At 45.0% G+C, this 25,261-nt stretch overlaps 1 protein-coding gene across 2 annotated transcripts in view; it reads right to left on the bottom strand.

Moving 5' to 3' along the window:
* Nucleotides 1-10,698: 10,698 nt before the first annotated feature.
* The window catches only part of BAALC (BAALC binder of MAP3K1 and KLF4), a 72,652-nt gene continuing 58,089 nt past the window's right edge, over nucleotides 10,699-25,261 (bottom strand). For both annotated transcript variants that reach the window (XM_012784310.3, XM_076005106.1), the window contains 2 exons: nucleotides 24,877-25,043; nucleotides 10,699-13,087 (listed from right to left, as the gene is read on the bottom strand). In XM_012784310.3, the coding sequence (XP_012639764.1) occupies nucleotides 12,977-13,087; nucleotides 24,877-25,043 (278 nt within the window). In that variant the 3' untranslated portion in view covers nucleotides 10,699-12,976. The remainder of the gene's footprint in view (nucleotides 13,088-24,876; nucleotides 25,044-25,261) is intronic.

Raw genomic sequence — 25,261 nt, forward strand, 5'->3', positions numbered from 1 at the left:
GTGTGGTGGGCGTTCAAGGGGTTGCAAGTAGCCTGATTTGTGGCACAAAGTATGTGCACCTTGGTTAGAGCTGCAGAGACAGGGAGGGTTTTGAAACCCAACCAGACTGAGAAATTGGTTCTCAAGCCAGGCAATGAGAGCCACTGAAAATTTAGAGCAAGGAAGGTTCAGATTTAATTAACATGGATTGAGTGCCTCCATTTTACAGATTAGGCAAATGAGGCTCACACGGGTTAATGACTTGCCCAGGTTGCAGGGATTGAAAGTGGCAGAGCTGGAATTCTATCGCAGTCCCTTGACTCTAAGATGAATAGTCCCAGCACACCACAGCCACGCCTTTGGCAGATTCACCATGCAGCAGGGAAGGCCCAACTGCACGGAGGGAGACTGAAGCCTGGGAGCCTGGCTGAGAGGAAGTGAGAGATGTGCCCTTCACCCTCATTCATCAAATCACTGCTGCAAATAAAGCGACCTCGAACACAAGGCAATCCTCCATCTTCCCAATGAGAAGATCCCAAAAGGTCTGACCCAGTATAGACAATGACTGAAGGTGATGGAAGGAGATGCATTTTGAAGCAAATATAAAGTAAGCCAGTCTTGTTAAAGTCTACATTTTAAGGGGTACAAAAATATAGTTAGGTAGAATTACTAGAGTTCTAGTATTTGATGGTACAGTAGGAGAATCATAATTTATGGTATATTTAACATAATTAAATAGTTAACATAATTTATGGTATATTTAAAAATAGCCAGAAGAAAAGAATTGTAATGTTCCCAATAGAAAACATAAATGTTTGAAGTGATGGATGTCCCAGTTACCCTGATTTCACACAGGGGTGGGGAACCTGCGGCCTTGGGGCCACGTGTGGCCATCTGGATCCATGAGTGCAGCCTTTTTTTTTTTTTTTTTTTTGAGACAGAGTCTCCCTTTGTTGCCCGGGCTAGAGTGAGTGCCGTGGCGTCAGCCTAGCTCACAGCAACCTCAAACTCCTGGGCTCAAGCAATCCTTCTGCCTCAGCTTCCCAAGTAGCTGGGACTACAGGCATGCGCCACCATGCCCGGCTAATTTTTTCTATATATATTAGTTGGCCAATTAATTTCTTTCTATTTATAGTAGAGACGGGGTCTCGCACTTGCTCAGGCTGGTTTCGAACTCTGACCTTGAGCAATCCGCCCGGCTCAGCCTCCCAGAGAGCTAGCATTACAGGCGTGAGCCACCGCGCCCGGCTGAGTGCAGCCTTTTGACTGAATCCAAATTTTGCAGAACAAATCCTTTTAATAAACAGATTTGTTCTGTGAAGTTTGGATTCAGTCGAGGGGCCGCACTTGGGGATCCGAGGGCCACACCGTACGTAGCCTTGAAGCTGCAGGTTCCCCACCGGGGCAAGTGTTATGATCGGATTTGCATTTTAGAAAGAGAATCTTGTCAGCAGTGTGGAGCCCGGATTAGGGGCAAAGAGGGAGGCAGAGAAGCGAGAAGACATCTACAGAAATCCAAGAGATTTGGTGGCCTGGGCTAAGGTGGTGGTTGTGAGAGGAAAAGACGGCTGTAAGAGGCATTTGGGAAGTGTATGAGACAGGATTCGATAACACAGGGGGGAAGGGACAGTCAAGGGCGACTCCAGAGTTTCTGTTGTGAGCAGTTATGTATATAGTGGGTCACTGAGTGTCAGATGCAAGGCACATTGATGAAGACAAATTTACAGAGCTAGGAAACTGAAGTGGTATCAGGAAGGGAGAGATAAAGGCAAAAGAATGGGAGAGAAAGAGTAGGATAGCAATATAAAAACAGAAGAGCCCGGAGGAGCAGCTGATCAGGAGGAGTAGTTGATCAGGAGGAGTAGCTGGCTGGGAGGAGTAGCTGATCAGGAGGAGTAGTTGATCAGGAGGAGTAGCTGGCTGGGAGGGGTAGCTGAGCTGAGGGAGGCTTGAATTTCAGCTTTGTCTTGAGAATTAATCATGTGGTACCATCAGAAAGACTGTCTTTCTTGCTTTGATTATTCTAGGAGGAGCAAGACAACATGGTAATTACCAGTCTGTAATTTCCTGCCAGGAAAAGCTAAATCTTCTTCAAAACGAATATAATATTTCATTGACATAGAAAAAATGAACATAATGAAAACAATCTTCCTTTGAAGACAAGAATAAACAATGTCACTCGCTGTAATCACTTCCATCTCAGCTGCTGTCTGTCACCAAAGGACATCTCCACTCAACTGTTTAAAGCATCAAACACCAATGCCCAACCAGAACTCTGGATTTTCTTTCCTGTACCTGCTCTTCCCCCCATCTTCTCCCTCAGCAAGTGACTCTATCAACCAGCTAATTGCTTGAACCAAAAATCTAGGAGTCATCTTTGATTTCCTCATCTGTTCTCTGTACCAATTCCAGGTCAAGAAACCAAGAAATCTCAATTCATCTACTTCTAAAAACAGTAGGCAGAGGGACCTTTGAAAAATACAAACTCTAACTCCCTGCCATGACCCATGAAGCCCCATGAAACCCTGATCTGGCCTCTGCCTCACTCTCCCATCTCGCCTCCCACCTTGGCCCCTTTCTCCCTCTGCCCCAGCCACACTCGGAGCCTCTGCACTTATCCTTCATGTCCCTGGACTCCTTTCTGCCCAGGCCTTTGCACACCTGGCTCCTTCTGGTCACTCGGGTCTTGGCTCATATGTCCCCTGTGCAGAGAGGCCTGTTCTGATCACCCACCCTATGCTGGGGTAGATGCCACCCACGGGAGTGACAGCTGGGCTGGAGCCGTTTGGACGCCTGCCCCAGAGGTCAGATTGGGAGGGTGATGGGTTTCAGCAGAGGGAGTCTGTGTGGGGTGGACCACTGGAGCCCAGGGCAGAGCAGGGAACGGTCACCGTATCACCCCGTCATAGGAGTTACAGCCGGAGAGGTCCAGCAGGGGAGTTTATGAGAATACAAAAAAATGTCCAGGCAAAAAACCAAAGAAGCAAATACACAAGAATGTTAAGTATCACAGGACCCTGAGAACTGGCAGCAAGCATTTAACTGTCAATGAGAACTCTTGGCTCCAGTTCTCTCATCCTCTGGCAAACTCCAAATTAGAGGAAAGAGAGGAAGTGAGCAAAGAAGGATTAGGAACGATCACGCCTCCTTCCCGACAGCAGATTGTCCAGCTCCTATGGTCCCTAACAAGGGACAGGGGAGGAGAATGACATGCTGGGTGATTTCCAGGACTTGCCATTCTAATTTCTGAATTGAGACCACGTTTATGACTTTCAGTAACTGCACGGATTTCTGTTAACCACGAGTGTCTAGAAACATCCTAGGGATGCTGGAGATGGCAGGGGGAAACTTCCCTTTTAGAATATATTCTAATGGTACAGTTAGAGACAAAAATAAAATTTATTGCGATCATGTCCCATGAGCTGTGCTTGAGCTGTGTATCCAAGTAGCGCAGCTTGGAGCTGAACCCAGTCTGTCTGAATCCCAGGCCCCAGGCTGAGGCAAGGAGTGTGATCAAGGCATCAGTGTGAAGTGTAGGCTCACCAAGGTCTCATTCAGTCTGTCTTTTTTTTTGCTCAGAAGATTTTCTTTGTCTCAAAAATGAGTCTTGATTTTGCTCAAAGAATTAGCAGGTGAATAATCTCTATTCTTCCTCTTTTAAGGATCTCAAATTAAGCTGTTTTAGAAGCATGTCTTCTTTACAAGGACTTAATTTTCTGTGCCCACTCAACTGATGTATTTGGACATACATAGTTACCTGGGTCTTTTCTGGATCTACAGCAGGTGTTGCCGACCTTGCCACACTGCAGGCCTGGGTATCCTCCGTGCCTGGAGAACATTGCGCATTTGAAGCTAGGTTCTAGACGATGTCTCCGTACAAAAGAAAAATGTGAAAGCCCCAAATCCATTGCCCTACAACTCCTCACACCAGACTCCTTTATATCCAATGTCATTTCTCACTTCCTAGTTTACCAATTTGGGCAAAATGACCCTCCAGAGAGTCTGCAAATGAACGGCCTGTCAAGTTTAAAGATACAACATTAAGTCCCTGGAGTCTAAACCAACTAAAGAGTTTTCTTTCTCTGCATTGTCCTGAGTCTGTGCTTCTGCCCAGAGCAGAGCAATGCTTTCTGGGAAAATTTCTTGAAGATGTTTACTTTTCTCATCGCAGGGGTGCCCAGGGTATATTTTGTATTAGACAAGAAGAGCTTATCTTGAAAAAATGTTCATGTTGTGGTACGTGAGAGCAAAGTGCTGAAATAAAGGGCCAGCCCTCTGGTACATTTATCCATAACAGCTGAATTTGATATACCAGGCCTTGCCCATGTCTGTCCTGGAAATTTCAGGACTGAATCACAGTTCAACAGTAAAAAACTAAAATAAAATAAAACCAGCTTGTGTTTATCTTCATAGGCTAGGGACTGTGCTAAGTGTTTTAGATGTGTTTCCTTACTTAATCCTCCTGATAGCATGAGACGCTGTGAGCCTCATTTTACGAGCTCCAAACGGGAGCATGGAGCAGTTAAATGACTTGCCCAAAGTCACAAAGCTAGTACGTGGTGAAGCTGGCACCCAAAGTTAGGGAGTCTGATTTAACATCTCCTCATGGAGGTTTTTTGTGCTTTGCTGCTAAGGCTGGAATGCACTGGTGTGACCGCAGCTCACTGCAGCCTGCATCTTCTGGGCTCAAGTGATCCTTCTGCCTCAGCCTCCCAAGTATCGGGGACTTGTACAGATGCACACATGATGCCTGACTAATTTTTTAATTTGTTTTTGTAGAGATGAGGGGGGGGTCTCACTATGTTGCCCAGGCTGGTCTTGAACTCCTGGCCTCAAGTGAATCCCTCCTAAAGTGCTAGGATCATAGGCATGAGCCACCTCACCAGGCTGCTCATGGAGTTTTTAAGACACTAATTCTGTCTGCGATCTGCTAAGCCAGTCATTCTCAACCCTGGCTGCACATTAGAACCCTTGGGGGGGGCAGGGGGGGTTAAACATCATGATTCCAGACTGCACCCCAAACCGATCAAACCAGACTCTGTGAGGTGGGACCCAGGCATCTACAGGTTTTAAAGCTTCCAGGTGATTGCAACGTGCACTCATGTTGCCAGTGTGCCACACAATCATAATTCTTTCTACCTATTACTCTTTTAAAACTAGAAAACAGTTCTGTTCCATTTAGTTCCTTTCCATGAGCAATGGCTGAGAGGCCACTGAGTACAAGACATGGTGCTACCCTCTGTATTCGCATTTCCTTTCTCCTGGGGGACCCAGCTAGCTCGGGCCTTCACTTTGCTCCTCTAGAACAAAGACGGGAGTGATTGCTGTAATAGAACTACAGTGTTTAGGTTTGCAATGCATTCTAGTGTTAGGTTTGTTAGTGTTAGGTTTGTTCCAGTTGGGAAGAAAAGTATGTATAGGATGGAATGTGGTTAAAGGAAAACTGAGGTTTGTGAAGCAATAGCTGCAGGAGTCTGGAGAGTCCCCAGAGGTTGTAAAATCTAACAGACAGCTGCGGCATTCCTCTCCCCCCTGATAAGGATGGAACTACCCTCCTTCCTTATCTCTACAGGATCAGGATGAGACTGATGTAGGGGTCCCAGAAATTGGATGTTTTAAAAAAAATTTTTATTGCAGTGGCTGTTCTAGCTCAGGTACTCACACTCCCTAAGAAACCCTCTGTAAAACCCAAGGCTTTCTGCTCCCTCACTATGGATGCTTTTTCGCCTCCACCCATGTGCACCCAGATGCTTAAAATAAATAGCATTTTGCTACACATGAGGCTTCATCTCTCTCTCTCTCTCTCTCTCCCCCCCCCCCCGGACCTAACACAAACCTCCGCCCCAAATTTATTAGTGTTACCTTCAAAGGAATTTTAATATTGTGGCACAACTCAAAAGACTGCTACTGCTTTGTTGCTATTAACAAAAAAAGTTAAAAGAAACAAAGTGAAATTTCACAAATTTGCAACTGGAGTGCTGTAATTGATCCAGGATTGGCACTGACAGTAGTTAGAAGTGCTGAGATAACAATGCTATAAAAAGGGCTGTGAGGTTACTTGCCATCCATCATGACGGGAAGGAAATAACATTTATTGAGCACTTGCTGATGGTGCTGTGGACAGAGCATGGGTTTTTATAGACAAATGTGAGTTCAAATCCCAACTGTGCCATTTAGTAGCTGTGTGACCTTGGACCTTTAAGTCTGCTTCCTCATCTGCAAAGTGGTTCACCTGGCAGGGTTGTGTGTTTGATTGGAGATGGTGTGTGAAGCGCCTGGACACAAGACAACGGTCATGATCATGTGGCAGACACCATGTTATCCGCATTTGTTATCTCCCCTAAGCCTCACAATACACCCTCAGAAAGATGCTGTTATTTATTTCTATTGACAGGAAGTGAGCCTCGCCCCAGGGCACACAGCTGTAAGATGTCAAGTTAGGATTCACTGGAAGCCTGTGTTCCCTGTGTTTTTCCAGGTTGCCTGCTTCTCCAGCCTGGCTTCTCAAGCCATCCCCTGGCTGATTTAGCTGTTAGAACAGAAGGAGATACTTTATGGATAGTGAAATAAAATTAAAAAGGCAAATACATTTTCAGTGATCTCCCAGGCACATGGCAATGTTATGAAAAGGGACATTTGCATTAGAAAAAGCAATATAATTTACTCCTTTTCCTTTTAGAGTTCCACCTGGAGATCACCAAGCTCAGAAACTAAAACTGCAAAGCTCACTCTGGCATAAGTGCCTAGACTTAGCTCTCTGCTGAGCAAAAAAACCCCTAGGATATCCACTCTCTGATCATGCCAGTTCCTTTAATAGTTCCATATTCCCAGGAGAATTAAGTATAAAAATCCCATGGGACACCATAATATCAATAATTCAAATTGTGGAAACAGTTTGAAGTAATTTAAGGAGAATTAAATATTGACAAAATAGTTGAGGAGCTCTTTGTAAGTGAGCCTGGGAAATACAGCCCAGGAAGGAAGGGGATGGGTTTGGAGGCTGGTAGCAAATCCCTGCCAGGCAGGCCGTCCCGGTGGAGGTTTCCAGCAGTCATTTGGAAATACGCTTTAGGTGCTTGGGATAGAGAGTAGACCTGGGATATAAACTGTTGAGGCCATGAGATCAGAGGAGCTTGTCCAGGAAAATTAGGTAGAGTCTGAAGAGGAAAGGTTGAAAAGGGAACCTTGAGGAATACCAACATTTAAGGGGAAGGTGGAGAAAGAGGAAGCTGAAGAGGAGACAGACAAACAGTAGAATCAGAGATATGGCGGTGACCAAAAGGCGGGGTAGCATCTCCAAATGCAAAGGTAGAACTTTTGCGAAGGACATTGACAAGAAACAGATGCAGAGAGGTCGAGCAGGCTAAGAATTTAAATGGTATCATTGAATTTTGCAATCAGAGTATTGGTGACCCTACAGAGTGGCTGCAGTTGGAGTAGTGGGATCAGAGGTCAGGAAATTCGAAGTCATGAAACGGAGCTGGCGAGCAGCCCCCGCTCGCTGACAGCTGGAGACTTTTCTGGCATTCTAAGCAACAACTAATTATGAAGTCTTGTATTTCCTTTCAAACTAATGCAAATGTCTTTCTTCACTGGGGAGAGTGAGACGTGGCACTTGGCTGGCCCACTGCAAGGCTCAATTGTTTTCCCTGGCATCCGTTCCTGACCTGTGCTTGCTATGGGATCCTCACTGGAGCACGTGAGTCAGGGGCGGGCACACACATTTAAGGAGAGGGGTTCTCTGGGTGGAACAAGTCCAAATAGCAAAAATACTTTGGCAAAACCAATTATAAGAGTTATCAGATATCACCACTTGGGAATCTACAAATGTTCCTTGAACAAGTCCAATTGTGAACCTATAGAATGGGTCACAGAATCTTGGTGCAATTGTTTGTCCTGCCAAGCTTTTTCTTTTTCCAGGCTGTAGTACCCTTAAGTGTGACATACATGTTCCCTCTCATCCCAGGTCCCACTACTCCCAGTGGTCTACAAAATTCATTTGTATCACCCACTTGTCCCTTGAAAGCACATAGTTTGTGACTTTTGTTAAGATATCTTTTGGTGCTCCTTTCCAAGTTACTTCTTGTATCTAGGATATATCAGAGAGTCCCTCTGAAACAAAATAGAGCATCTATTTATTTATTTATTGGTCTTAATGTCTCTTTTAAAATTGTGTTACAATATACATAAACAGAAGAGTTAGTTATAAATCGGTGGCAGCAGAATGTATATCCCATGCAAGGGAGAAGGGGGAGGACTATCTACTGGTGAAAACAGGGTTTTGGAAAAGATGATGTTCAACCGTGATAATAAAAAAGAGAGGAGCCAGGATGCTTTCCTACTGAAGCCTTTGACGACAGCAAGGCATCAACCCTAGAAATTAATCAGAGAATCATTCAGCAAATAAATCAGCTACCCTCTGGGTACCTGGAGCTTAATACAGCTGGGAAAACTCTAGGAGCTCGTAGAAAGCGCATTTCTGAGCATTACCCCATCCAAGATCGAGGGAGCTCCCAGCAGCCACTGACTGACAGGTGCTGGGATGGAGAGAGAGGTGAATAAGCACCACTAGCATCAATGCCCTGGCCACGCCTGACCTGGGAGCAGCAAGATAGAGCCCCAGGCCAAGGAAGTGCTATTGTTGGATGTCAGATGGGTGACTAAAGGGATTGAGGGAAAGGTAGACGCATTGTAGTGTCTGCTGCAGTCCTGTGTTCTTTTGTCCTCTGTCATTCTGGCTCCTATGGAACAAGTTCTAAAAGTCTGAATACTGTTCCACAAATACCTGCTTTGTAAAAATATGCAAATATTTTTCTAGGGCATTGCATTAGTTTGTTAGGGGCTGCCATAACAAAACACCATCAATTGATTGGCTTAAAAAACAGAAATTTATTTCTCACATTCCTGGAGGCTGAAAGTCTGACATCAAGGCTGGTTTCTTCTGAGGCCTCTTTCCTTGCCCTGTAGATGCCTGTTTTCTCCTTGTGTCTTCCCTGCTATGTTTGTCCTAACTAAGGGCAACAGTCATAGTGAATTAGGGCCCACCCAGATGACCTCTGTGCCACCCTTCCACTGGAATTGCTCTTGTCAAGGTCACCAGTAAGCTTCTTGGTACTAGCTATAGTCACATCTCTGATCTCTCATGATTTAACCCATGGGCGGCACTTACCACGACTGACCATTTCTCCTTCCTGAAACATTTTTCTATCTTGGCTTCAGTGCACGAGCTCCAGTTTTCTTCCTAACTCTCTCACCACTTCTCAGTAGCCTCTGCTGACTCTTCCTCCACCACTAACTCCCTGAATGTTGGAGTGCCTCCTGGCACAGTCCCGGATCTCCTCTCTAGCTCCTCCTCAGATAAATTATTAATGATTCCTGTGCCACTAAATACCTCTGTGTGTTGATGACTCCCAAATTCCTCTCTCCATCCCTGACCAAAAACCCCTGACCTTTATACAGATGTGTCCAGCTGCCTCTTAGACACCTCCACCTGGATATTTCATACTTAATGGGTCCAAAATAGTTCTCTTGATTGACACTATTCCCCCCAAAACTTTTTCAACTCCATCTTACCCTTGTAGCCAAGAACGGAGTTGTAAAACCCAAAAAACTTAAGAATCTCCTAGCTGATTTCTCCTAGCAGCACGGGAGGCTGGAAAGTATAATCTTTATTCTAAGTGGACATGTGCCCAGCTAAGGAAGAAGGGGAGGATGGATATTGGAGTTCTAAACTAGGAGTCTCTGCTGGAGCTGGCTTTTTATGTGACATTCCCAAGTGTTAACACAGGGACAGACAAACTAAGCAGTCTGTCATCTGGTTTCAGTAGAGGAGCTGCCAGTGTCGTAAGCCCTGCCTAGAGGAGCAAGGAGGGATGGCATGCATTTCTGCAGGCAGCCCACAAGTAGGGCTAGCGAGGACCATAAACAGATGAAGGTTAGTGGGGCTCAGGCAGGGCCTGCAGGAAGGAGTGTGTTGGGGAAGGCTGGGAGGTGGGGACAGGGTGTGGGGAGCTCCATGGAGGTGGGCAGTGGGGAAAAGGGAAAGGGTACAGTCTTTTACCTCCACATCCACGACTGTTCAGGGCATAGCAGCAGCAGGGATGGTCCCTGACTTCCTCCATTTTTAGGTCTAAGCAGTTATTCCAAGAGGTGCAGCTTCCATCTCCTTTGAATTGTAAAGTCCCTTCTGCGTGCTCAGACGTCCACTGAAGCTGCCCTCTCACACCAGGTCAGGATCACCCTCTCTGAAGGGACAGGTGAGCGTGGACCAACCCCAAATCCCCTGAGAGCTCAGTGGCCCTCTCCAATCTCTGCTGGCCCTGTCCAATCTTCTCTCTGTGGGCTTCTCCAGTTACCCAAATGGCCCTCTGAGACTTGAGCTCGGCCCAGTCTTAGGCCCCATCACATTCCCCTGCAAATGGCTTAGACTCGCAGCCACGCCAGCCCGTCCTGCCATGGAGGCGCGTGTGCGGGGGAAGCACCTGACTCGCAGGCAGGACGCCCTCACTTGAATCCCTGCACCACCACTTACTAGCAGGGTGGACTACCTATAGATACTTCCACAAGTGTAAAATGGGACTAACCGCATTCTCCTTACCTACTTCACAAGGCAGTATCACTTATGTAAAAGGCCTTCATTAAAAAAAAAAAAAAAGAGTCTAAACAGCTCTATATACAAATTTAAGGTTCCAGTAAAGATTCTCTATAACCACCCAGGTATGTTTGAAATTAATGATTTTATTGACACAAACTTTGCGATGAAAAGTGTTATCCTAATAGGATAGTAAGAATCAGTTTGTCTTATACACATACGAAAAAATTGCCGGATGAATTTTCAGTAACGTGGTTTAACTTCTGGTCACTGTCTTGGTGAAATCCAGGTTGTTCTGGGGAGGGCCAGATCCTGTGCCTTTGGCACTTCCTTCCCAGAGTGGGAAACCGTTTCTATATAAAGCAGAGACACCTTTTCAAGGTGATAAATTCCAGACAACATGCAGCAGTGAACTGGTGCAGCAACAAAGCTGTAAAGAGAAGCCAGGCCCAGTACCTGGCAAAGGAACACCTCGCACTAAATGCACATGCCCTGGGAAGAGCCCTTGAACTTGCAGGATCATTGCCAACCACTAGCAGTTGGGGGCTCCTGCCGAGTAACGCCAGTGGGGGCACAGGAGTCACAGGTTTTGCTTTTATTTTATTTTATTATTATTAAAAACATTTTTTTAGAACATTAAGTTCCCCAAAAGCCCTTTCTAAAGGAATCACAAAATGATAAAAGTTTAGGAAAACTGTAGTTATGTGTATGGTAAAGGCTTATCCATTGATTAGGAGAACACCCAGTTTAAGATAAACCTTCCCTGAATATAAAAGTGAGATTTCACTGCAGAGCAATTCACAAAACATGCTGTACCCTAGGGTCTAAGTCAGTCTCCTAGTTGTAAAGTCACTGGTAGATTCAGAATATACAGTCATGACTGACCAGACTCCAAACCCCTCAATATCTGCATAGTGTCTGGCATAGGGTGGAAATTTATTGTTTAATGAATAAATATACAATCTACCCATGGAAGGAATGGGGGAGGGAAAGAAGGGGAGAAGGCAAGAGGTAGGGAGGGAAGGAAGGAAGGAAGGAAAAAAAAAGACACTAATCACTTGTGTTGGAGGAATGACAGAGTTAGCAGATAAGGAGGTTGCATATCTGACTTTCAACCTGTATGTCAGTTCTCTGAACTATGTTACATAAACACACACCATCAGGCTGCCTATTTCTGCTATACATGGAGTTTATTGGTATAGTTTGGTACAACTTTAGTCCTACCTTTCCCAACCCCAGGCATGTTAACAGTCCTTTAAAAATCATGCTATATTATTTTGGAAGAAAATACTTCCAGTTGAACATGTTTAAAGAAATGGTAGAAAATTATTCCTATCAAAACTTGCTTTTTCTGTGTCAGCTACCTGATTTCTAATGTAGTGCACATCAATCTAATGTCAATGTGAATACACATCAACTGGGCACTGGCTTTCTAAAGTGATTTCGTTGCAAGTGCCAAAATGACATAGTCCTCAGGCTGTGTACATACAAGCCAAGGGGAAGCTGTGTGTGCTGCTTCCCTGGTTATCTCCCTCACACAAGCAGTGTCCAGCCTTTGATTGACAATTGCAAATAACCCACGTGCAGAGGGAGAACGCTCAAGAAGACAAGCACAGGGGACTGGAAAGCTATGAAAAACTGCCACATCTGGCTAAGCCTTGAGGGACATTCTAGTTTGGCCACAAGGATGGTGACATTATGGTCTGGAGGCCAACATGGGTGCCAGCTTGGAAGACTTTCCAGGCATACAAGGAGCAGGTGTGACTGCATCGCAGAGACCTCCCAAAGACCCGCCATGGGTGTGGCAGAGCTAGTGCGTGAGGAACTGGATCTGATCTCATACCAAGAGCTAAGGAAACAAGGATAACAGGGAGTTTTCCTGTTTCTTGACATCTCGTGTATCTGCATTTAGAGTTGGGTGAAAGCCAGCTTTTCAGTGAACATGGTAAGTTTGGAGATGGTGGTATTTAAAAAGAAAAAAGGAAAGAATAAGCTTGCCTGAAACCGAACACACCTTTGTGGCCAGGAGAGCTTTAGTGCTAAGATGCGGATCTTTCATCCAGGAAACCCACTCCTCCTGCTTTTCTCTGCCTCATAAACTGATGTGTAATATTAGCTCTTTTACACCTGACCCTGTGACAGGAGTTGGAAAGAGGCAAACTGAACTGCACATCTGCAGTTTATTAGCATTCGTGAGCACTGTGCCAATATATTTACATGATAAACAGGAGGCTCAGAAGGTCCCAACAACTCAGGCAGCTTTTTGCTGCCAGGTAAGACAGTCTCTCAAGGCACTCAGCAGCGTTCAGGTTCAGCAAGGAGCATCCACTTCCTCAAGCTTCCTTGATAGGATCCAGGATTGTGAAGAGCAACAGAGAAGTCCGTCCACTTTCTATATGGACACTGCTAGTTGACACAGTTCTTTGTGATTCTTCGACTTTTGTCTATCTGTCGGATGCTGTCTGTAACATTAATGGTGACTTCTTTTGCAGACATTCTCTTAGTATCTCTTTTAGCCTGTTGGAAAATTTAAAACCAGTGCATTGAGTTACTAGGAAATTGCCAAAGGCCCTTGAATTTGAATTAATCTCTTGAGGTTGTTGCACATACTCACACACACACACACACAGACAGGAAGAATGACCCACAAGAACACATACACATACTTGGAGAGGAGGAAAACAAAAAAAAAAAAAAAAAGAACACATACACATAAGCTCTGTTTCAGAGGTTTCTCTGATGGATCTCTAATACCAACCCAACATAGAGCCTGGCTTAAAACATTATCAAATGAATGAATTAGTTATTAATAGCTAAGGTCCATCAAAGAGTAACGTGAAAGTTTTCATAGTTGGCTTTAGCAGAGCAGTTACGTTTTTGAGCTTTGGAGTCAGACAGACTTTGGTTCAAATCCTGGCTATATAATTTCACTATGGGCAAATTTTTTCTAACCTCTCTAATGCTCATTTATAAAATAGGAAATAATAATATTATCTACCTTAGAAGGTTATTTTAAGATTTAAATAAGGTAATGCTTGTCACTAAACAAGAATAAAATAAAACTTAAAAAGGAAAGTATCCACTTCTAAGTGAAGATAAACCAGTGATAAAGGTCCAGAATTAACATTAAATATTAAAGCTTATGTGCCCAATCCCCGCCCCCACTCCCCCCAAATAGAAAACAACATTAACTAGCGAGGGGCGACACCCCTTCCACTCAAGGACTGTGCGCTGGGAACGAGCACAAGGTGAGCCTGTGGGTCGTGTCCAGCAGTGGCTGGACTGCCAATACCCGCTGCAGGGAGAGCAGCCAGCAAACAGCCTCCAGTTGTCCCCACAAGCGGTTTAGCTCCAGAGCGCCCCCTGGATGACCCCAAGGGCACTTCCTACCAAACAGCCCGTATAATGACGTCACTCAGTCTGCTTCCTGGAAACAGAGTCCGTCTCAGGTCCCGCGGGAGCAACCCTTACGGTGTGAGCATCTTCGCGTGCTGGGTGTCGGGAGATGCACATTTTTCATACACCATGGCCCCCGAACACAAGCCAACTACTTCCTCCGCCGTGCACCCCCAGGAATGGTGGACTCTGGCACCACTGGAGAAAAATAAGTTGTTCTGCTGTATTTGTTTACAATTGGTTTCTGGTGTGTCACATAAATCCTGTGTGCCTGTGTAGCTGCTGGTGACGCCCCTCTCCATAGGCCCTTGACTCCACCGAGCAGAGGCGCAGGTCCTGAGGGTTGGCTGCTAACTGCTCGCACAGCAACCTGCTTTGGAGAATTGCCCTCACCAGATTGGAGCCAGGGATGCCAGGAGGTCACACCCTAATTCCTGGAGAGGCCCATAGCCAATGACTGATTGTCAAGGAAACAAAAGTCTGGCCCTTTTGCCTCCAGGGGGTATAAATCTATGATGCCAGGCGTGCTCCAGGGCTCCCTGTGGGATCAGGGCGAGGCCAGACTGCAGCTGTTCAGCGGAGTTCACAGGTTCCCTGCACTCGGTCCCCTGCCCTGCCCTGCCTGCTCCACTACCGCGCAGATTTCACCTTGGAGTACGTACGTTTTCAATACTTCCGCAAGAATCCTCATCTCAGGCTCTGCTTCTGGGGAACATGACCTAAGATAATACTTTATGGGTGATTTGAGGAATGTCCAAGGATAATTTTGACTCTGTGCCTCATCTATTGATTTCATGAAATAGGATTTCATTTTTTTCTTCCTTGGGTTCCCAGTGCCTAGAGCAGTTCTGAGGGAGAGTAGGCTCTCAATTTAACTTTGGTCGAATGAATGGATGAATGAATGAGAACACTGCATTTGTCAGCAGACTCTTGCTTTAATGACCAGTAAGCAACACTGTTTAGGGTTCGGTCTCACACTCAGACCTTCCGAGCCTGAACTGGCATCAGGGCTGGCAAAGATTCTTAGGAGTTAATTTTTTCCCAAAAGCAGAGAGCTCATAAAGTCTCACAATCTTCAAACTAGACATCTCTGAGTATCTATCTATGACCAACTCCTGTCTTTAAGGCATTTTTCCTAAGAGTAGTTACTTCATCTTCCCACTTCACATCGGACTTCCTTATGCATGCTAATCACACGCGCACACACAGAGATGAAAAAAGGCAACAATTCTGCTTCCTAAAGAAATGTGTGGCCACTGCAAGGCCAGTTCCATCTGACTTCCATCCTTATTACAGAAAAGCTCCGAGGAAGGCCGGGCGAGGTGGCTCATGCCTGTAATCCTAGCACTCTGGGAGGCCGAGGAGGACGGATTGCTCGAGGTCAGGAGTTCAAAACCAGCCTGAGCAAGAGCAAGACCCCGTCTCTACTATAAATAGAAAGAAATTAATTGGCCAACTGATATATATAGAAAAAATTAGCTGGGCATGGTGGCGCATGCCTGTAGTCCCAGCTCCTCGGGAGGCTGAGGCAGGAGGATCGCTTGAGCCCAGGAGTTTGAGGTTGCTGTGAGCTAGGCTGACGCCATGGCACTCACTCTAGCCTGGGCAAGAAAGCGAGACTCTGTCTCAAAAAAAAAAAAAAAGCTCCGAGGACTGAGGCAGGGGAGAGAGACACAGAAGCCGTCTTTGACGTGAGCCAGGTTGATGGCAGCACACCCCTCAAAGTGGCAGGAAGTGGCAGAACTTTCCAGAATAGAAATGTAAACTTTCCAGACTACAGAAATGCTTTTCTTCAGAAAAGCTTGCTGGCAAGATGTCACAAAAGGTTATTAAAGATGACACACTGTTCTCTATTCCAGTCTGCATTTCTAAGCTTAAAAATCCAAGCAAAAATTCAGTAGTTGGATTTCCAAGCTCATTAAATAAAGAGTCAAAGGCTACAAAATTCCTGGAATTCACAGAATATATATGATTGTAATCCCAGTCACAATGTGGCAATTTCTTAAATCTATGTGTCACAAGCCTGCACAATGGAAACGTTCAGAGCACAAGCTTTGGGGCCAGACAGACCTGGATTTAGAGCAAGCCTTTGTCACCAGGTAGCTGTAACAAGACATGTTGCTTTAACCTTTGAGTCTCAGTTCCATTACCCCCAAAATGGGAAAATCATGCCTGGTTTTTTGGTTTTTTTTTTTTTTTTTTTTTTTTTTGTAGAATTAAGTATATCAGATAGCATTGATAAAGTGACCAACTTTTCTCCCTGTTTATCCAGGACTGATACATTTTGAAAATAAAAGTCTCACATCCCAGAAAGCTCTTCAGGCCCCAGCACACCAGGATGATTAGTCACCCCAACTATAGCTATTAGCATCAATTTTATTTGCCAAAAGATGATGTCAGTCAAACATAGCAACCTGCAATCTAAAACCTCATTCTACTGAAACTATGACTACTGCTACTTCTAAATAGCAACAACAACAATAACTATAAAAGATACGATTATGGATATAGCACAAAGCAGAGTTTTATACTCCAGTTATGGGCGCAGAAGATTCCAAACCATAAACAAATCCACTTTCAAATAATTGCATTGCATTAAATTTAGCAAATTAAGCAATTTATTAATAGAATCACAATGTAAATTAAACAATTAGAACAACAATGTGTTTTCTTGGAAACATTTTATAAAAGAGAAGCTTTTGAATCTGAGACATTAACCAAAGGCACCCACCCCTTTGACAGCTGTGAAAATATTCAGGAGGTTGGAAGTTGCAGCAATTTAGTTATGACTTGGAAACCTTAGATTCCAAGCCCAAATGAGGGGGAGAAAAAGAAGATGAGAAAGAAAACTAAAGTGCCAGATATTTTCTCTAGAAGTTCTGAGAAGTGAGTTTCTTTGCCCTCCAGTGAGGAAAGAGCTATGTAAATACAAAGAACAATTACACCATTTTGTCCCTCAGTGGCTGTGACACTTTACACAACAGATATTTTCCCTTCTGATGGGATTTTCAGCTAGCAAAACCTTTTAACACCCCACTCCCTTTTTTTAATGACAGGAAAAGAAAATGTGTTCCTATTGCAATTACTAGCTAAAAAAAAATCTTCTAGTTCCCAATATGATGATGAGAGAGGCCTATTTGGCACTTTTTTCTTATGAAGCTATCTGTGAATTCAATCCTTCCTCTACTTTTAATATTCTTGTTTTGTGAGTTTTATCACCATTGACTCTTGTTAATGGGCCACTTCTTGTTTCTCACCTAGTTTCACAGCTTTTCTATTCCTTCCTTGCCTCATTTTAATTTCTGCAGTTTTAATACCCTGTGAATTATAGATTTTAGTCCTCTTGGTACTGCCTCTTAATTAAAAGTAATGTATTAGCTGCCATTTCTCAAGGGAAACCAGATTGACTGTGATAACTTCTTGGCAGTCTCCAACCCAGATGGATTTGTTTCTCTTGGGGTTCAGAAGTCAATGATCCAGCCTGTTCCCTGTGGAGGTGGGGACAGCCTGGCTGCTCCACAGAGACCTGGATTCAAGACTGCAGCTACATTTTGCTTAGCCTTTTCTCACTTTCCCCAACATGGAAACAAAGAGATGTTCTTGGCTTTGCTTGGACTCCACAAATATATCTGTATCTGACATGGGATTGTATGAACCTTTTCACAGTCTTTGCAGACAACAAAGAAAAGCAAGGCTTACTGAGATCATGATTTATGAGACACCATGTTTTCCGTATAATTAGTATTTTTTAATTATAAAAACAATACATAATTATGATAAAAAGAAATTCGCAGAGTAGAGAAGGCCACATTGAAAAGTAACATTTGCTTCCTAGCTCCTGGCTTTTGGTGCCTTCCCCACAGTGAATCACAGCTAATAATTTCTTAGGGAGATTTTCAGGGGTTTTCTGATCACATATAAGCATAGGGGCCTGTTATTCTTTCTCCCTATACTCTTTACTTCCTGGCCTTTAACTACAGTTTCAACTTTACATTTATCTGTTTGTTTACTTATTTCCTACCTTCTCATCAGATTATAAACTTCAAGAAAGTAGAGATCTAGTCTATTTTGTTCACTACAGTATCCCCAGAGTCTAACTTAGTGCCTATCCCATAACAGACACTCAGTAAATAATTTGATGATGAATACATGTGTGAAGGCAAGTCTCAAGACAGAAAGAAAGGGAGAGAAAAATCCCTGGGAACGGCAATTGTTTTCATTGTTCTGCCTAAATGTCCCAGGGCTTCCCTATAGAATGTCAGTCATGTTCATGATTGATTGTTCCTTGCACCATCCCTGAGAGACAAGTGGGAACGTTACTGTGGTCACTTTCCCAGTGAGGCAGCTGAAATCACTCAGGCTAATGCAATTTGCCCAAGGCCAATGTCAATACAGGTGGTGAGTCAAACTAAAGATGGTGGCCCACGGTCCTACATCCAGCCTCCCACAAATCTGCTGAAGCTCACTCTAAATTCTCCGTTGTTTCAAGTAATGGGAAGGAAGAACATGGGGTTTGGAGGCAGATAGACCTGAGTTTGAATTCTAACACAGCCAAATCACTACTCCCTGGGCCATGTTGGCTGAATCCCTAGTTCCTGAGCCTCTATTTTCCCAAGTAGGGAATGATGCCTCTTACATTTTGGGGTCGTGAGGGTTAAAGATGATGTTATATATAGTGTGCCTGGCACATACTAGGGACTCTGAAAATGTTAGTTTCCTCCTCTCCTCCTTTTCCAAAGATTAAAGACCTGAGCTTTGTCAGTTGTAACTCAACTCATTTGACTTCTTTTCAGTCAGGTCCTACTAAATGGAGAAAGACAATAACAAAACCTCTATTTGTTCCAAAAGTCCATGAATTTATTTGCTGCTGCTTTATGAATTTTTATGGCATCAATGCGAGGTCAGTCAGGGAACATTCGATCTCAACAACTCCATCAAGGGCCAGCTGCTAGCCTGGGAAGCCAATGCCAGACCATGCTTCAGGCAAAACTCTCAAGAATCCTCCAAGCCTGGAGCAAATCCTGTGCAGACCACTGTTCTATGCCCAGTTCTCATTTAGACTCACTCAGCCTAGGGGTTTTCCCCAAGTGCCAAAAGGGGTTGTTGCTTTTCAACTTGAATCTCAGATAGAAGATCAAACATTAGGAAGGCAGCAGAACCTGCTTTAGAAAAGCAACTGAGAAAACAGTCATTCTGTGACCGTGGTGCAGAGCCAGGACGGGTGAGGTCTGAGCCATGGGAAACCTTTTCTAATCTGAGCCAATTACGGGACTGTCTCATTCAATCAACACCTGGTTATCGAGCACCTGTCCGGTGCATAGCCCTGAAGGGGGCTCAGAGGTCAAGGGAAGAATATAAAGAAGGAGGGCTCTGCCTTGAGAGCCTTTTAATTGAACTGCTTTTCCCACAGACCTTTAGATAAATAGTGAATCTTGCAAATCTCCATAACAGGCAGCGGGCAATAAATAGGTGCACATCCCTATACTGCTAAATACCTTCCCTTTTCCCAGTCTTGAGCTAATGAGTGCACCAAAGTGCTGCTGCTTTTTTTTTTTATTTCAAAACATTAACGGGGTACACATTTTTTGTTACATGGATACCTTGCATAATGTTTAAGCGGGGGGTTTTAGCGTGCCCATCACCAGAAGAGTGTTCCCTGTACCCGATAGGCAAACAAGTGCCCTTCTAACAGCTTTCCCTCTCTTCGGTTTTCCCCAGTGGTTTCTTTTGTTCTCTGCCTCCGTTTAATGTCTTGTTTCTGTTTTTCTAGTTTGCTTTCTAAACTCTTCCCTGATATGTCTCGTGGTACTGTTGTCCAGGAGAAATTCTGAGCTGGTCCTGTGCTGCTTTCTTGATCGGGTCTCCCATCTCTGTGGGGCTTCCTCTGTCTTTCCTAGGATGGGCCAGACACTGGGGGGTGGAGGGAGGGCAGAGGGAGGAAGCTCCTTAGCTGAGAATAAGCCCATCAGCTAATTACTTTAGCACGGTCTGGTCCCTTTGCTAAGAATAATAAAGCATCTCAAGGCCTGTAATCCTAACACTCTGGGAGGCCGAGGTGGGCAGATCACTCAAGGTCAGGAGTTCAAGACCAGCCTGAGCAAGAGCAAGACCACATCTCTACTAAAAATAGAAACAAATTAATTGGACAACTAAAAATACATAGAAAAAATTAGCCGGGCATGGTGGCGCATGCCTATAGTCCCAGCTACTCGGGAGGCTGAGGCAGGAGGATTGCTTGAGCCCAGGAGTTTGAGGTTGCTGTGAGCTAGGCTGACGCCATGGCACTCTAGCCCAGGCAACAAAGTGAGACTCTGTCTCAAAAAAAATTTTTTTAAATAAAAAAATAAAGCAACTCGAAAATACACAGCTTCTGAAGGCATGAAGGCTCCTTGGGAGGCCAGCCACATATTTGGAGCTTTTTGTCTGCATAGAGCTATATCCACATATACATTTCTACTCTAGCTGAATACCTGAGGAGGCAGTTTAGGAGGGGGAAAAAACAAGAGACCTAAGCCCAAGGACATGGCATATCCTGTTAAAGAGTGAATGTTTGGAGGCAGCCCAGAGTTCCTGGACAACGGATGGGCAGGAGGAGACAGGCAGCTACAGGCCTGCCTCTCGTGCTGCTGTGGAGCTCAGGCAGGGAGCTGGGCGGAGGAGACTGAGCCAGTGATTTATCAGGCACTGTGGAGTCAATAAGGCCTCAAGTGATCGAGGAGATCAAGGTGCAATAAAGAAAAAGAAAGAGCTCCCCCCAGAGACAGTCAGATCCAATTTGTGAAAGATCATTTTTGCCACAATCTTTTTGCCAGTTAGCACCTATTAACACCAGGCATAAGGCAGAGGCCAGAGGGAATAGGAAAAAAAAAGGAAGATGGTTTGTTTATGAAGCTATGAAGCGGAGAAAGGCCCAGAACATGAGTTGTTGCTGCTCACAGTCATTAGCGACATTAGGTGCCCCCCCCCCCAGAAAGTGCTTTGAACTGTGGAGCAGCATCTGTGTTAGATGGAGTAGTTGCTACCCCTAGTGACTTTCTTTTTCCTTCCTAGCACCATTTCGAGACTATAAATGCTTTGCTTATTTATTCTATATTATCTGACTCCCCACGCTCACCCCCAGTACAACTCGCAGCGGCTTCAGAGCAAACGCCACGCCTGCCTCGTCCCCTCCTGGATCCCTGGCACTAGAATGGTGCCTGGCACCTCGACGGCACTCCGTGAACACTTGATGAATGGATCTTAAGAGTAGTTACAGGAACTAATGAGGAAATTTTCCAGGCCTAAGGATTGCTTTGAACACACAGACTTGTTTTGTAAATCTGAACGGGTAACTGCGGTAGGCATGTGGCTGAGGATGCCTGCTTCATGAAATGGGGTCTTTTGGAGAAGGAAAGCTTTAGAAAAATGCCAAAGAATGATGCACAAACGAATTGCTGTGAAATGCTGCTAGGTCACCTTGAGGGTACAAAGGAAGAACAGAAAAAGCAAGTGGATACTGAGCTTTGGCCCAGAGTATAAGAGACAAACTAGGAAGAGACAGTATATCAAAGGCCCAGGAAGAGAACAGGAAGAAAACTATTTTCTTTGGGCAGATTCTGGGCAGGTGAGAGGCTGCCCGAGTGTTAGTATGAGATAGCTCTGCTGACAGAAGCTTTCATCAAAGGCAAACTTGCCTTGTAAACTTATACTTTAGACACCTTTAGATGGAAAAACCTTTGCCTTGGCCTTTGAAGGACTGTTGAGGACTCAGGATTTGAAGACCACTGATAAACTTCAGCAATTGTCTGAACACTGAAAACTGAAGTTAATCTGCTGCCTGGTCTTATTTTGGAAATAGTTACAACACAGCCATGTTCATTGAACTGCAAAAACAAAAGCTGCCTGTACTGCTTATGGATGTGATCATCTGCTCAGTGGTGCTGTGTTGGTCAGGTGTATGTGGCTGTCACTCCCTTATGACACAGGTTCTACAGCTGCTGGAGCCCTGTGGAAGCTAGCTTTGCCCAGCCCCATCTCAGCTGTCCCACGAGCTCCCAGATTGGGGTGTGCTTTCCTTAGCTCTGTCTGAATCTCAATTCTCATCTGTAACTGGAGACCACAATATCCACATTGTAGGGTTATTGTGAGGATTAAGCAAGACAATACAATGAAGTGTTTAGTGTACTGTGTTGTACCTAGAACACACACAATTGTTGCTATTACAGGCCTTAAGAAGATAGACGAAGCACAGCCAACTGATTTTAAATTCTTATCTTCCATAGCTGGAACATTCATCCACTGCTGGTTAGAGTATAAAGTGGTATAACCACTTTGGAAAACTATTTGTCAATATCTAAAGTCAAATATATCCCGATCCTATGACCCAGCAACTTAACTCCTAGGTACATGCCCAAATGTTAGCAGCTATATTGTTCACCATAGTCCCCAACTGGAAACAGCCCAAATATCCATCCAGTAAAATGGTTAAATTGTGGTGAATTCATATAATGAAATTTACATAACAATGAAAATGAGAAAATTATCCCAACTCACAACAACATGGATGATTTTCACAAGGATAATGCTGAGCAAAGGAAGCCACACACAAAAACACACACACTGTATTATTCCATTTATAAAGGTCTCAAAAATAAACCCAACTGATCTACAATGCCAGCAGTCAGAAGCAAGGTTGCATTGTAGAGGTTGTATCATGGCTGGGAGGAGTGCACAGGGCATTTCTGAGTGGGTGATAATGTTCGACATTTTTACCTGCACGATGGTTCCATGGGTGTGTCAGCTTATTAAAATTCACTGAACTTATGACTTCTGCCTTTTTCTGTATGCATGTTATTTGTGGTAGACTGCACTATTGCTCCTCATTCTTTGCTCTCTCTCCACTTTGGATGGAGTGTGCCTCTCTGTTGAATGTTGGGCTTGTCCTTCGACTTGCTTTGACCGATAGGACATTAGCAGGTATGGTGTGAGCAGAGACATGAACAGTGTTCAAGCAGTCTGGCTCTGCCCTCTCTAGTTTCTGCCGTAGTCGTGAGAAGAACATACCTCTGAGAGCTCTGCTCTCTTGGCCTGATTTCCAGAATAATGCACATGAAATAGACTGAGCCTGGAGCCCAAGGCAGGCCTGGCCTATTTGAGTTGCAGCTGACTATGAGAGGGGAAAACAGTTCTTTTAAGCCACGGAATGTTGATGTGCTTTGTTATGCAGCACTGTTGAGGGAATAGTTGACTAATACATAATTCTTCTAAAACAAGTACTTTAAGATCTCATGCTCTACCTTTCTGACAGCAACCTTTTTCAATTTAAAGTTACTGACAATTATCTCCAGCACTTATGTGGCCTTATTCATGTCACACAATCAAATGAGCCTCAGTTTCCTTGTGTATAAAATGGGGGTAGTGCTTACTTCACAATCCTCTTGGAAGGACTTAATGAGCCAGTAAGCCTAAAAGCACTTGCTGAGCTGCAAAACACAATTTTAAAGTGATGAACGATGGTGGCAGGAAGTGAGGTGGGGAACAGGTGCGTGGATCACGCCATCCACCAGGGAAGCTGCCTCCTCCCCACCGAGGCCCATCTTGGCTCAAAAGGTGGGGCACACGTGTGGGCAGGAGACTAGAGGACAAATGTCAGGGCCTGCGCTAGAGCAGTCACCAAGCTCTGCGCACAGTTCTGTGAGGCCCAGATGGCCTTGGGAGATGGCAACTAGTAGACATTACAGGACCCACAAGGCAGGAAAGACACCACTACGCGCCCATCTACCCCCCCCCCCTTACCTTCAGGGCTTCAGGGCCACTGCTAGTGTCTCATTTAAGTGGTTGTGGCGCCATCTGCCTAACTCCCCTCTTGTATCCTGAGATTCTGAGAGATTAAGTGATTTCTGTAAGGTCCTTAGCTGTGAGCTTTAGAGCTGAATTTGCAACAGGTTTTCTGGCCAAAGCTTAGAAAGGCAACTCATTGACGTGAGCAAGAATTCCATCATTGGATAATGAGTTGTACCCTCAGAAAACACATGGCACTGGCCTGAAGGGACAGACAGGACCAGTAAGTTTTGACGGAGGAGACAGGAGAAAACGGGTTTGGAGCGCAGGGTAAGCAGTCGACTTTGAAGGGATGGGGCACAGGGAAGGTGAGGAGGTTGGAGGGAGGCTCTGAGCAGGAGAAAGAGACTGCAGATCCCCGAGCCCGGCCTCCCGAGAGCATTCGTTCCAGGCTGCGCCCTCCTGTACCCATGGGAGAAGCCAAGGGCAGCAGGATGAACACTCCCCAACAATAGCTCTAGGAGGAAAGAAAGGATCAGAAAGGTTGCCAGCCAGGTACAAGAACACCACTGCCCTGCCTCCCCTCCAACAAACAGTCTAGGATGATGCTGTCACCACATTCTGCTATAAGAATGCTATAACCCTTGGGGACCCTTCCAGTGCCCACCTGGTTGGAGGGTCTGAGACAAAATGCCAGGCTTGTCTCCTACCATGCTGGTCTCTCCCCTTCTTCTGCCTACTCCCCACTTGGCCAACCCCTGCCAGTGGCCGGCTGACTGGCCTAAGTCTGATTCCTCTAAACAGCACAGTCCTTACATCAAGACAGTAAGAGCTGCCACAGAAAAGGAGATCCTTCAACAAAGCTGCACGTAAGCAACACACACTTCCTTTAGAGTGCAAATATCAAAGACCTGCTTCCCCTGATTCAACAAAAAACAGCAACCCTCAGGCAGGGGAAAGGCTGGGGTTAGGGTGGGGTTTGCAGCCATTTTTATATAGCAGGGTGGAGTATTTCCATTGCCAAGGTGAGCCATCCAACCTGGGAGGCAGCCTCTGCCAGGGACACAGCCTCTGGGTGGCTCTGCCTTGAAGCAACCCCCGCCTGCCCCCAATTCTCCAGTCCCCAGTCGATTCTGTGGCTGGGACCTTACCTCTGTGGTCCGAAGGCCATTCTGTTTCTGGGTCAGAGGGCCTGAGCTGAGGTTCTGGGGATTTGGGCACTGGGTCCCACAGTTCGTCTTCTTCTCTGGGTTGGATATTCCACCTGGTGCTGTAGATCGGGGCACACCATTGGAGGACAGTCCATCTTCTAGCACACCTGGGGAAGGTAAGCGGAGAATGGCAACGCAGCTGGCACATGGCAATTGTTGCAAACAATCCCAAGATTGTGGAGAAAAAAGTAGTCAAAAAGAAAGAATGAAAGTTACCAGAAATCCCAACATGCATAGCTATACTTTTCTTTTAGAACATGTGTGCTTTTTCCAAAAGTTAGATTTTAAAATAATTTGTAACCTGAAATTTTCACTTAATGACACC

The sequence above is a fragment of the Microcebus murinus genome, chromosome 7, assembly GCF_040939455.1.
Source record: "Microcebus murinus isolate Inina chromosome 7, M.murinus_Inina_mat1.0, whole genome shotgun sequence".
Taxonomy (NCBI): Eukaryota; Metazoa; Chordata; class Mammalia; order Primates; family Cheirogaleidae; genus Microcebus; species Microcebus murinus.